We start from the raw sequence: 13,504 nt of genomic DNA, 5'->3' as shown, positions 1-13,504 counted from the left end.
TAGGTAGGAGTTAACACGTGTGCCTGACTGAATATGTGATAGGGTAATTGTTTGCTTGAGTGTGGGGGGACTTGATGGTGGTTGGGTGCTTGTGTCACCATCTACTATTAATAGCATGTGTGCTGACTTGATTAGCAGGCTGTGGTTCTTAAATCTTGCTCTGCTGCAGACCCACTTTAATTACCACGCACTGGCCCTCTTTTATTCCTACTGACAGGACCTCTCATGAGTCACTACACAGAGGTGAGCTTTTCACTCCTATTACCGCAGACATCAGGAGAGAAACAAAGCGCACGACCCATGTGGTACGATGGTGGGCTGGGATCAGATTGTTCACCGTGCTCCGGTATGTAGCGTCTCTATGCAAAGTTTGTTATTATTTATCTGCCAAGTTGCATTGAAAATGGGACATTTTGGGGGCATTGGGAATGTGGAAATCACATTTGACGGGAAAGACCATACAAAAATGTCCTTCAACTCAAGATTTATGAATCATTGCCCTTCATGCATTTAAATGTGATGTTTATGCAAATGAACGTCCAATTCAAACCATACCACAAGCCAAGCACATCAGCATGCGGCTGGGAGCCTTTTTATAGATTTACTAAAATATTGACTAAACACTGGTTTAGTTTGGCCGAGGCAGTGAAGGGAAAATTTGATCTCATGTAAATCATTAAACACTGATTTGGAAAACTGTTGCTGGTTTTCACCATGAAAAAAAACGTTTATGAGGAGAAAAGCCACAGAAATGTCATGGTTTTGCTATTTGCAAAGACAACAGGAAGGAAGTTTGGAAAAATCCTCTTCCCAGAAATCCTTTGGTTAAGAAACTGTTGGTAGATCCAAGACTGGATGTAATTCATGGCACCTGCAGACATTCAAGCTGCTGAATCATAATGAAGGTGAACTGTTACAGGAAACATATTTTCTGTGTTTAACAAAAAGATCACAGTGTTCTTCTAGTGATCTGGGAGAATATACTGCATGAACATCTCCCAAATAAAAACCTAGAGAGCTCAGACTGTTCTGTGCATAAATAATTTCTATCCTTTTGTTTTTTTAAAGGCTGATGTTTTTTAATATGGTTGTTTACAAAAGCAAAATAATTAAGCATATTTTGCAAAAACTACTATCACAAACTAGCCTGTGAGTGGTGTCTGATGACATTTTAGAAGATGGTGCATGACCAGAAAAGTGAATGGAAAATATTTGCATGAGTCTGAATTAAGTCTGAATTAAGCCAAGCAGGAAGACAGTTCCTGTACTTGGCATGGCAGACTCCTGATAAAACAGCGTGCATGTGTGTGAACGGATAGCAACAGAGGCTGCTCCTAATCGCTGCACTGGTTTTCTTCTCTTTTTGTCTTTGTACAATTCATAACCAGCACGTTGTTCTACTATCTACTAAGCGTTCTCTTCCATAAACCCCAAACAATTAAATCCTGACACAGATCATAAATTGTTACCAAACTGGCTCATCAGAGTCTTCTAGTTTGCAGTTACTGTGACATACTTCTTCATTTACGAGGCGCTTACCAGTTCCATACGCTCTGGAGGCAGAAAGTGCTGAAGCCCTGTGATGTCTTTGCTGTCCTGTCTGACTTTACAGGCCAAACCATTGATGTGGTGAAAATACAAAGATAATACGATTTAATAATACGCTTGTGTCATGGTCAGAGAGCAAAAGAAAGTCACCAGGACACACAATTACACACGTTGACTGTCGTCGGTTTGAAAATGTTCAAGGACACCCAGTAGACTTAACACGGTGATATATTTATAGCAGAGGGAGAAAGATGTCCTCCAGAAGAGACGTCACCCAGTAAGATATTTCATTTGACCTGAAAGCTAAATACCGATAACAGAAGACTAATAACACTTGTTTGTTGGGAGGAATTTGTACAGCATCTGTGAACATTGACTCATGTGAACGAGAGATTATTGCACAGTAAACAACAAGATACAAGTCTACAGCCACACTAGCAGCTTCAGAGGCTGTATGAACTGTTACTCTGAGCTCAATAGATCGGTGCAGGGATGAGTAGTATAGCAGTAAATTAGTTCTACAACCTAGAATATGTCAGATAACGCCCGGCTAGTGCCCGTCTAAAGCTTTTATGTCTCTGTTGCTGCCTTTTGCTTAGAGGTGATAGACATGAAGCCATAGCCATGTGGTTTTTTATAGTATCACGCTATTGACTCCTGAAAATTACATTTATGCTTAAACTATTATAAAAGTGTTGTAAATATGCCAAGTTTCTGTCCAAAAAAAGGCGAAAGATTTTCCCCCTGCGGCTTCTTTGCCCCTCAGCAAATACATTGGTCTGCTATTATTTATTTCTATCCCTTGTGAATCTGCCCTTTCATAACTCTGGCTTAAAACAGCACGATTACACTGTTTTTCTTTACTACATTGCTTATTTGCTATTGTATCAAAAGAATACTGATTATCCTGAGTACTTTAAGATGCTTCCTGCTGTACACAAGACAATCCGCTGATAAGATCTTCATGTTTTGCAGAATGAATGATAGCTATAGAGTATTTGTGGTTTTGCCATATTGTGGCTATTTCTCTCGGAACAGCGAGCTCTCCCTCCCTTATTCACAGAGTTTGAGACACATAGTAGGCAAAACAGTAACCAAATATTAGAAATGACCTTTGGGTTTCAGCCAGACAGACAGACAGACATTTTTAAACAATTTGCACTTCGAGGAGTGTGCGTTTCATCAGAGAAAAGTAGCTGAACTTGTTTCTGCCTTTGACAGCATGTTTGTGTTCTCCACTCTCGGCTGAATATTCTCGTGCAAACATTCCACTGTTTCATTTCTGGCCCGTAGTTTGTGAGGCGTCCAGACAGATAGCGTGTGGCTTTCCCCTCATGATAGCCAGCATCTCCTTAAAATGTCAGCGGGGAATTCACAAGCACAAGACCGCCTGAACACATTTACATGGTGTCTTGCCTGATTGATACCAGCACCTTGCAATTGTGAAAATTACCATCATAGGACTACATTTTCTTCCAAAAGATATTTCAAGTATTACAGAGCAAACAAAACTCATGTTAGCTTAAAATGCTAAGAACACTCAATCTTTCTTACTTACAGGTAATGTGCTCGGCAGAAAGTTTTGGCAAAATGGGCGATGAGGGAAACCGCTCAACATTTGTGGTCAAGGTGTGTTGTGTCTTGAGGCCAAGGTGGAATACTGTGAACATGCAACACTTGATGCTTTTTCTTCCATATTTTATTTAAAGGTCCCATGTCATGGCCATTTCTACTGATCATAATTCCATTGTTGAGGTCTACTAGAATAGATTTACATTGTTCAATGTTCCAAAATCACATTGGTTTTCTTTCACTCTCTGTCCTAAACGGCTTGTTGGAGTCAAGCCGTTGACCTCCCTATGAGCCCACTGTGCTCTGATGTGTGTTTATGTGTTGCAATGTCGTTTGTTAGCAACCAGAAAAGGACACCAGTAATTACAAACAGATGAGAATGCTGCGTGGGGTCTTGGTGCCTTGTTGGCGGGACGTTGAGGGGCTCGCTGCTCCGCTCGAGGAGCGGACAGTGTGAGCTGGATTACTGGTGTCGTTTCCTGGTTGCTGCGTGGGGTCTGCGAGGCAGCGAGACACCGAGGAACTCAGCCTGAGCACACTGTGAGTGGAGATCCACGGAGCCGTGGCTGAGAAAAGATAAGGCTGAGTGAGTGTGTGTGTGTGTGTGTGTGTGTGTGTGTGTGTGTGTGTGTGTGTGTGTGTGTGTGTGTGTGTGTGTGTGTGTGCGTGTGTGTGTGTGTGTGTGTGAGGAGCTCCACATATTGGTCCATTTGGACCTGGGTATGGTCACGTCACTATACTCAGGAAGAAACAAATGGAAAAAGAAAAATCTCCAACGAGGCGTTCTGGGGCAGCATAGACAGGTCTTTTCTGTGTTACAGTTTTACTCGCTACAGGGTGTACTTTGAGGGTTTGTGACTGCAGACCGTTTACATGCAGAAAAAGCTACATAACACACAAGGGGACGGGTAATAACCGGAAAAGCATGACATGGGACCTTTAAAATATCAAAACAAGATATCTTGCTCTTAACGTTTCCAAATTGTATAGCTTCTCTTCTCCATCTCGGAGAGCTTCAAAGATCATCAAGTATGCAGTCTGAGGTTTTCACTTTGTGGTCAGTGGAAGGGGAAAGGGTGTACAAGGAGCCTCAAACCCATAAACCCCAGACTTAGTATTGGAAGAGCCAGCAGACTGGAGAGGCCAATGGTTCCATTTATAAGAGCAATTGATGAGGAAAATGGGGGCAACAGGGTCTGCTTTCAGAGACGGAGTAAAAACACACACGGCTGCCAAACGCTTGATTGTTGAGTCTCAATGGGAACCAGGAAAGGAAGACAATCAGACATATATAATTGTCTCTTTAGTCCAGAAGGAGCACACATTGAAACATGTATATTCTGATGTGCTGATAAGATAAATGAAGCCAATACAAGCACACGCAATGTAGTTCAGCATTTACCTCCCAACATGCCATGTCTATTCTATTAAATTTATTTTTTGTAGGCTTTGAAATCAATGACGGTCCGGTCAGAACTAAATGCGAATAAAATTGCTCCCTTTTCTGACTGTGTATTTTACAGCGATATGTCAAAATGTATTTGATGGATTGCTCTTTTATGTAGAACAGAAATGTGTAGTCTCCAGAGACTCTGGTGATCCCCCGACTTTCCTATAGTGCTACCATGCTCTGCATTGGAGTTTTGACAGCAAACGAGGGAAGATACGTAGAAAATGGGAATGACATGAAAACAAATGTTGTGTTGGAGTGAAATTCTTAAAAATTGTTTTAACGTAAACTGACATTCATGGTTCCCATTTACCTCTGAATTGTAGTGGAGTAGACGTACAAAGACACAAAAGTTAAAATACTTAAGTTAAGTACTTAAAAATAAGTACAGTGTCTGAGTAAATCAACTTGCTACTACCACCACTGCAGGTATGTCATGTGTGCTTGCAGCCCATAATCCACACTATAGATTGAATAAAGCGATGTTAATTCTGTTTCCAATATGTTTAGTTTTTCTCTTTAAAAAATAACAAAAATAACCAATACAAATATGGTTAAAGTATCGGATCAATAAGCAGCATCGGTAAGAGTAGTAGTACCGTTAAAGTCATTGATAGGTAGGCTATATGTGGAATAGGAATGGAACAGTGATGTGATTATTTGCAACCTGCTGTACAAATAGTAGTTAATGTTGATCAATATATTTTTATTAAAATAAGTAGGCCTACTTGTTTCACAGTGGCACAGGATCATTGGCACATACAAGCACTTTTTTCATGTTCAATCCATAATGACATATGCAATTATAGTTGGAGCTTTGTATTTTGTCATTATTATCAGGTTAATTCTACCCATCTCGGTGGGAACCAGGTTAGGACGCTCGAAAATATTTCCAATTACCCAATGGGGACCCAACAAGAAAAGTTTCTGACCAAACAGGGGGGCATAGTATGTACATTACTGATGATTGAGTAGCCTATTGAGAATACTTTTTTCCAACAACCAGGCCTATACAAACATTACTGTCCCTCAGGATGACTTGTATTTCCTTACTTTTTACGAGGGGCCATTGTCAGGACTGCATCATACCCATCGGCCTTATATCGCTTTAATGCTAATTAGCAAGTTAGCATGCTAACATGGCAAATATGTTATACCTGATTAATATCATCATCATTGTACATGGGAGTATGTTAGCATGCCAACATTAGCATTTAGTTTAAACACAATGCCGTACCTAAGTGTAGCCTCTAATAGCATGCTAGCAGGTCTGTTAACTGTCTCTTTTAAAGTTAACATGGAAGTGGTTCTATGTCCAAACCAAATGTTTTCCTGCTCATTCTCTGCAGCTGTGAAATGTGTTTGTATATTTCACTCCTTAAACCTCTCTTTCAACAGTTCAACTTACTGAACATTCTTTTTTTCTAATCGACATTTTTCATAGTTTAAGGCCTAAATGCAATACACTGTTAAATGACAGCTGTCAGTTCACAGATTCAATATATAGTTGCCAATCAGTAGAATTGTCCAACAAATTATTATACCAATTAAACCAATTAATATATCAGTGCCGTTCTCCAGCGTCTCTCCTGTGAACCTGAAGCTAATTTGAGTTGTTGCTTTTACCCTTTTTCCAAACCTCAGCGTGTCTAAGAATGTGATCCAGCTGCTTGCCAGGTCCTTGTAAAATAAAAACAAACATGACCACCTGTCCCGAGTGTTTAGCGAGAGGACCAAAATCAGAAATACATTATGCCTTCTCGTTGTTTCCCCTCTTAGAGTGTCAATCAAAGAGAAGAAAAAGGACATGTTTCCCGGAATGCAGCAGCAAAAACCTTTAGGAAGATCACAGGCCTTGAGGAACATCTGGAGCCTTCATGAGGGCCAATATTACATTTCCATACTTTTACTATGAGTTTCCATAACATGTAGGTATTTGGACCAACAATACCAATGCAAGTTCCACAGGGTACATTACTGCAATGAAAGACTAGCTAGAAAATACCCCTCTATTAACGCCTTCCTGTCTCTTCGTATTTCAATTTGAATGTCTTTCGGGTCTTTGTAATACGTGCCTTTTAGACCCAACGTACCTTGGAAATATCAACTATATAAACTTATACTACAAATGCGTAAAGAAAGCAATAGCATTAAATAACCTCATAACATAGATGCTAAATATTTTGAATTGGAAATCTAAGAAACTTCCTAGCCTCAAAAAATGGGACCAGGAAGTTTTATCATTGCTCCAGCTCAAGAACGTAAGATGTGTGAGCTCCATCAATTCAATATGTAAAGCAATGTATGTGATACACCTAGCTGCCAGATAAACATTTATTATTTTTTGTTGTTGTTTGTTTTTGCCTGTCCTTGTTTGTCTACCCTCCCTCACACTGTAAAGTGTCTTTGAGTCAGAGAAAAGCACTATATAAATATAAGGTATTCTTATTATTATTGCATCTTTTTTTTATATATATTTGTATGTGGCTTATTGTTGTCTTTTCCCCAATATTAGTGTTTTGTCAATTGTAAAATTGTATTGTACTTACTTCATGATTGGATCCCAGAAGGAATGGGTCGATTAAGTCCTTACAAGTTTGGTAGGTTTGAAAAGTATATGTTTACATCATTCCTATGAATGCAAACGTCCTTTAATAAAGTATGGAAAAAGATAAAAATGCAAAACAAAGTACCTCATAGTTGAACTTTATCTAATAATTTTTCTAAATAACAGTCCAGCAGCATTTTCTCTGATGTCTTTTTTTCAGGGAGGTGAAATAGAAAACGTCTCCAACAGCAAACTGATAAACAGCACATCCACCATGAACTGGATCTCTCTGGATAACTGATACCTCCGAGGTTATTTTGAGCACAGGATTGCGCATCAAACATCTACAAAATGATGTTGTCGATGAAACCAAATAGATCAAGACTCCAGAAAACAAAATGCTTAACAATGTCTTCACCTAATAACTGGTCGATAAAATCCTAACCCTGTGAAGTCTGCACATCTTGGTGACGTTAAAAGATGACTTAGTTATAACTGTAAAGTAAAGCTTAGCTGTACACACTGTTCTGCCTCGAGGTAAAAGACGCCAATTTGAGATAATTTCTTAGGAATGGACGTGACACGCATAAAGTGAGTAAACGCATTAAAGTGCGCTTACTGTGTGAATGTATACAGAGAAACGACAGCAGAGACGTGAACTTGACTGTGTACAGAGACGCCCCACCCCCCCCCCCCCCCACACACACACACACACACATACTCACAGGAGGCAGAAAGAGGCGCTATAAAAACGTGGCTCCGTATTTGAGTGTCAGTGGGGATAATTTACAACCATGAAGGACCCAGATGGATACAGTCTCGGGAAATACTCCGCTAAGGAGGTGCATTGGACTTTATGAAGGGTAAACAGGATTTCTGATCTAAAGGAAAAAGACATCTGTGGAATTTGCTGAAAGTGTTTGTTTCTGGATGATATCTGTTGGACAGTGAAAACTATCTTCATGTTGTTCAGCTGGACTAGGAAGGATATCTATACTATGTAGTGGTAAGATATTTCTTTATTTTAAAGCAAAATAACAGGCCTTAAGTGAATTTGTTCCTAAATCGAATAGATTGCATGTTTTTAAATGTCTGACTATAACTCGACACATCGCGTTTGTATTATCACAGTGAACATTGTATTTCTGTACCTTCTTACAAACTGCAACATTCTGCAAAGAGGTGCAACCAAGAGCAAATGTATGGTGTTTTTCTTTTTAATTCTGAATATTTAGACTGTTTATTTCTTTCTCTTAATTCATTGAGTCAACATAAATATACATCTGCTTACACAATATGTTATGTAGCTATACACGTATAGTATTCCTACAATCCCTGAGTAAAAAATATATAGAAGTTAGCAAGTATAATGGTTCACTTACATTCATTTGCATTTTGCACATATAGTTAAAAAAAAGGTGAACAAATGTTCTCTGTATAAATGTCTGTTTCTATATACAGTTAAGTACAGAACATCAGCTTATAGGTTTATTTTCTTTACATCACATTGGACTCCTTTAGACAAAATAAGATAACATACGGTAAGATGAGATAGAGCTATATTTATCATAAGGGACATTTATGAAAAATTTGATATATATTTATTTACTCATTCTCATTCATTTATGCCTACATTGCTTAGCCGTGATGTATTTTAATATGCAGGAGTGAGTCATTGTCCTGTTCGTGACCTGTGTTTGACCTCCAGCCAAACGCAAGGATCCAGTCTCCACTCACCATCATGCTACACTGCAGCTCTGACACTTACCTTGTGATTTTTCATGATAGCTGGACACTATTCACAGGGTAAACAGCTGTCAAGTCATGTTTGAAAGAGCATTATGAAGAAAAATGTGTTCAAGTATTTAACTAAGTATTGTTTATTATTAGAAGTACCTTAACCTAAAGGCACGGAACAAATATTAACATACCTAAGGCCTATTTAAAGTTTCCTTATTTGAAGTTACACAGCTTTGATGCTTCTAAATGGACATCTATGGGACATTTTGGAGTGACATGTTAGTCAGTGTTTTCCACCAAATCAATAAGGCACCATATCATTCAATTTATATGATATCATTGTGTTGTATTCCTAAGTGTGTGAAGGAATACAACACAATTATATCATATAAATTCAATGATATAGTGCATTATTGATGTGGTGGAAAACACTGACTAACATGTCACTCCAAAATGTGATGTCCATTTAGTTTCAAATCTGTTAGGTTTACAGTTTCAGTTTTTGACATAAATGTTCACTTATTTTTATTTGTATGCTTTACAGCTTTCTTTTAAGATCCACAGCTCATTTGGTCTTTCTTCTTTGTCTTGCAGCCTCCCTTAACAATGGACCTCATTCCGTTCACAGTTCAGTGATGTTAGCTTTGAGCCATTACAACTCCTCATCCTCCCCGCTCCTCCCTCGGTCCTCTAATGGCAGCGGGGGGAAAGTGGAGGCCAGGGTGGCAGTTGAAGGGCTGTCTCAGCAGGGAAACCTCACCCTGCTGCAGCCCACCACCAGTGGAGTTATTGTGGTCATACTGTCCATGACACTGGGCATCATCTCCAATATCGTGGCCCTCTTCATCCTGGCCAATGCCTACTCTCAGCAGCGCCGGCGCAACAAAGCCACATTCCTTCTCTTTGCCTCTTCTCTGGTTTTTACAGACTTCATTGGGCATGTGATCCCTGGTGCCCTGGTGCTCAGACTCTACCTCTCTGGAGGTGTTCATCCTGATGACTTCAACTCCTCCGATGGGATGTGTCAGTTCCTGGGTGGCAGCATGGTGTTCTTCGGCCTGTGCCCACTCTTCATGGGCTGTGCCATGGCTGCTGAGCGCTGCCTGGGTGTCACGAAGCCTCTACTGCACTCCTCTCTAGTCACCAAAACACGTGCAAAGATCTGCCTGTCTGCCATCTGGCTGGCGGCTCTGTTTGTGGCCCTGCTGCCTTGCTTTCAGCTGGGCTCCTACGCCTATCAGGACCCAGGGACCTGGTGTTTCATCAAAGTGCTCAGTGACACTCAGGAGGTTGACGTGGCGTTCGTGGTGCTGTTCTCTGGGCTGGGGATGGCCTCACTGGCTGTGGCACTGGTGTGTAACACCATCAGTGGACTGACCCTGGTGCTGGCGAGGCTCAGGAGGAAGCCCGGCTCGCATCACTTAGCAAAGTCTCATGATATAGAGATGGTGGTGCAGCTGGTCGGCATCATGGTCACCTCCTGCATTTGCTGGAGCCCTCTGCTGGTGAGTCATAGAAGGTACAATGAGAGGGGATGAGCACACAAGGTTGGGCGATAATGAGATCACTTCAGCTTTCTGCTAGGTATGGCACTGGCACTCAGAGCACTCATTTAGAAAAAGTGCTATTGTATAAGTAAAGGTATTTGGATTTGTTGTCCCTTTCTTATGATGCCTGTAGTTCGATAAAAGCATGTCATTTTCACACAGCTGGAACAATGTATTTATGATGCAGGTTATTTTTCAGTGGCTATCTCTGCAACATAATACATATTTATCTATTCAACTGTTTTACAGTGTTGATAGAAAGTTTTAAAACAAACTTTTGCCCATTGCAAATTAAAGAGCTATTACGCTCATGTTCAGGATGTTCATGTTCATATTAGTATGTTGTTCCTCCACTGTGACTTGTTAGCGCTCTTTATTGTTCTCATATTGCCTGTGCTGCAGCATCTCTTTTCACCCTCTGTCTGAAATTGTGGGAGAGAAACTCACTCTGAAAGGGAGCTTTTGAATTTGATCCTTTGCAGACCGTTTACATGCAGCAAATCTATAACATAATACAGGAAAGGGAGAACCAAAAAGCATCATAGGGCTCCTTTAAGTATTTTTACTACCCAGAAAGTATTATCTTTGAAGATACTTACTGAATACAAGTAGGAAAATGGCAACAGATTTAAAATATTTAAAAAATAAGACACGGGTGTAGACCATACAAATATTGAGCGTTTTTCTTTTTATGGATGCTCACTATCCACTTGACCTTCCTACAGTTTAACGAAGTCAAATAGGCCTGAAATAACTAAAGGAAAAACTGAATGTCAATTCAATAGTAAAACCACTAAAACCAAATTCAGACAACTTCGTGTCAAGAGGAAGAGATTCTACAAACAAACACTGAATGTAAAATCTGCTGCATGAATTCTCCTTCAAATTGAGGCAGGCAGAAGAATATATTATATATATCATATTTGTAACAAATCACTAAATGAAGTAGTCTAAAGAGCAGTAGTGGAATGTAATCAAGCCGATTTACTCAATATTTGTACTTTTGTACATCTCGGATGTAAATATTCAACTTTTTTACTCCACTACATTAACTTTAGAGCTTTACTAACTTTGCAGGTTTAAATTGATAGTACATAACATAAATTAAGTAACAGATTGTGATGGATGATTATAGGTGAATCTATCCAGCAATTTATAAGGTACAAACTAGCCACTCATTTACAAGCTTCAACATTAGTGTAATGAAGACATTAATGCATCCATGATTATAATCAACATTGTACTGAAATAAAGCGTTTTTCCTAATGACTATACTGTATATACTTTTGGTACTTCTACTTAAGTAACATTTTGAATGTGAGACTTTTTTGTGATAGAGCGTTTATACATCTGAAAACGTATTCCACTATTGATGAAGAGATTTTTCTAACATGTTTCATGTATCATGCTGATACGCCTGCAAAAAATAACATAATGTGTTGGATGTGATAATACAACAAAATTATATAAATTATTTGTAACTTATGCAGTAGTTTTACCCTCTCATCATGTTGTAATACAAGATGTTCACCCCTGCAGATCTTTGGCCTGATGTCGGCGATCCGCTCCTACACAGGATCCATAGCAGAGGACCTATCCAGCTATAAAACCCTAATGGTGATGGCTGTGAGGCTGGCCACATGGAACCAGATTCTGGACCCCTGGGTCTACATCCTGCTGCGGCGCACCGTTCTCCGCAAAATCTACCTCATCGCTAAGTGCCAGGCAGGACGGAGGGGGACTATCATCGGCCGCTGGGAGCCCACCTCTTTCCCCAGCTCAGAGAAGCATCAAGTCAACCAAGTTTGAGCTGAGGGAAAAGACTGATAAGTACTTTGTCCCTAGGTGAACATTTACAGAACCCTGAGAATAAAGAAGGGAGACCAACATAGAATATCTTTTTGGCTGGAAATGCTTAATATAATCAAAAGTACCTCTCTCAAACTCCATCAAAGTTTACCCTTGAGTTCATTGTCTGACCCTAACAAATGGAAGCTAGCTAATGCTATTGTTTTGCACATAAACCTTTTATAATTTTCTTGTAATAAGTGAACATTCCTTAGTCATTTTGTATTCTCATTTGGAAACATGAAGGGCCACAGAATATGAACACAGAAGTGTGATGCTGCGTCACTCATAAAGGGAATGAGTAATGTTTTATTTCATAACTTCATTTTAACCATCATTGGAAGTAAAAAAATAAATTGCACGTGTCTTGCTCTTACATTTATTTGGAAGAATTGAGCTGCACCAATATAACCACCAGGGTGAGCTCCAGATTAAAGCAGAAGTACTTGGATTGTGTTCAATGTTAATATTCTGCTGAATGAAGGAATGTTGATGTTCAAGTATTGTGGAGTATATGTACTGTAAGTTTACGTTTTTAATATGCTTTCCATTTTTTTATACAGTGCTTTATGTGAAGTAATGTATTGTTTTGTAAGTTAAAACTTGAATTGTACCCTCGATTTTACAGAAGATATGTAAATACATTATAATTGAATGTAAATAAAAGAATGCAATGTGACCTTACTCTGAATTGAATTTAGTACTTAAGTATTCTCTCTGCTGTCCTGAGTATTAATGATAAAATACATCTTTATTGACAGTATGATCTGCAGCAGTAATTTCCTGCCGATTCCTTCTGGACTTCACATTCCAGTGATGACAATAAAAAAGGACCAAAACGAATGATCCACTAAGGTCATGCGGGTAATAACATAATAAATCCAGAATATTGTTGAGCAAATATCTTTGATTTAGTTGAGGATGTAAACTTGAGACACGCTTCAGTGCTTCAATGAAATACCATTATCACCAGCTTGGTATTTTATTAGTTTCCTTTCTGCATCACCGTCTGCCGGATAGAAAATAAAGCCTTTCTGACATACTTTAATTGGATAGTCCTAACACATGCCTGCAAACGCTTAGTGGAGAACCTACTAAAAGTATACTAATAGTCAACTCTAGATTAGTTGACGATCAACAGATAGTCAACTAAACTCTAAAGTTGCTTATCTGTTGATCATCAACTAATGCTTAATGTAATAGTCAACTAAACTCTAAAGTTGCTTATCTGTTGATCATCAACTAATGCTT

At 39.2% G+C, this 13,504-nt stretch overlaps 1 protein-coding gene across 4 annotated transcripts; it reads left to right on the top strand.

Moving 5' to 3' along the window:
* Positions 1-220: 220 nt before the first annotated feature.
* On the top strand, positions 221-13,275 carry LOC307022722 (prostaglandin E2 receptor EP1 subtype-like). 4 transcript variants are annotated; one of them, XM_079655605.1, is made up of 3 exons: positions 221-346; positions 9,453-10,363; positions 11,945-13,275. In XM_079655605.1, the coding sequence occupies exons 1-3, from the start codon at positions 226-228 to the stop codon at positions 12,212-12,214; spliced, it is 1,302 nt and encodes a 433-aa protein (XP_079511731.1). In that variant the 5' UTR covers positions 221-225; the 3' UTR covers positions 12,215-13,275. The 4 variants fall into 4 exon arrangements, with proteins under 4 accessions (XP_079511731.1, XP_079511734.1, XP_079511732.1 ...); XM_079655608.1 differs by having other exon boundaries at positions 9,453-10,377; positions 11,945-12,083; XM_079655606.1 differs by lacking the exon at positions 221-346 and adding an exon at positions 7,848-7,981.
* The last annotated feature ends 229 nt before the right edge of the window (positions 13,276-13,504 follow it).

Source organism: Notothenia rossii (genome assembly GCF_949606895.1).
Source record: "Notothenia rossii genome assembly, chromosome: 1".
Lineage (NCBI taxonomy): Eukaryota > Metazoa > Chordata > Actinopteri > Perciformes > Nototheniidae > Notothenia > Notothenia rossii.
The sequence above is the reverse complement of the archived record's forward strand: the minus strand, read 5'-3'. Positions and strand labels throughout refer to the sequence as shown.

Excerpts from the sequence above, each read along its gene's own strand:
- LOC307022722 (XM_079655605.1), top strand. The coding sequence starts at position 226 with ATGAGTCACTACACAGAGGTGAGCTTTTCACTCCTATTACCGCAGACA. Across the intron at positions 347-9,452 it reads AGATTGTTCACCGTGCTCCG|CCTCCCTTAACAATGGACCT; the intron begins GTATGTAGCGTC and ends TTTGTCTTGCAG. Across the intron at positions 10,364-11,944 it reads TTTGCTGGAGCCCTCTGCTG|ATCTTTGGCCTGATGTCGGC; the intron begins GTGAGTCATAGA and ends TCACCCCTGCAG.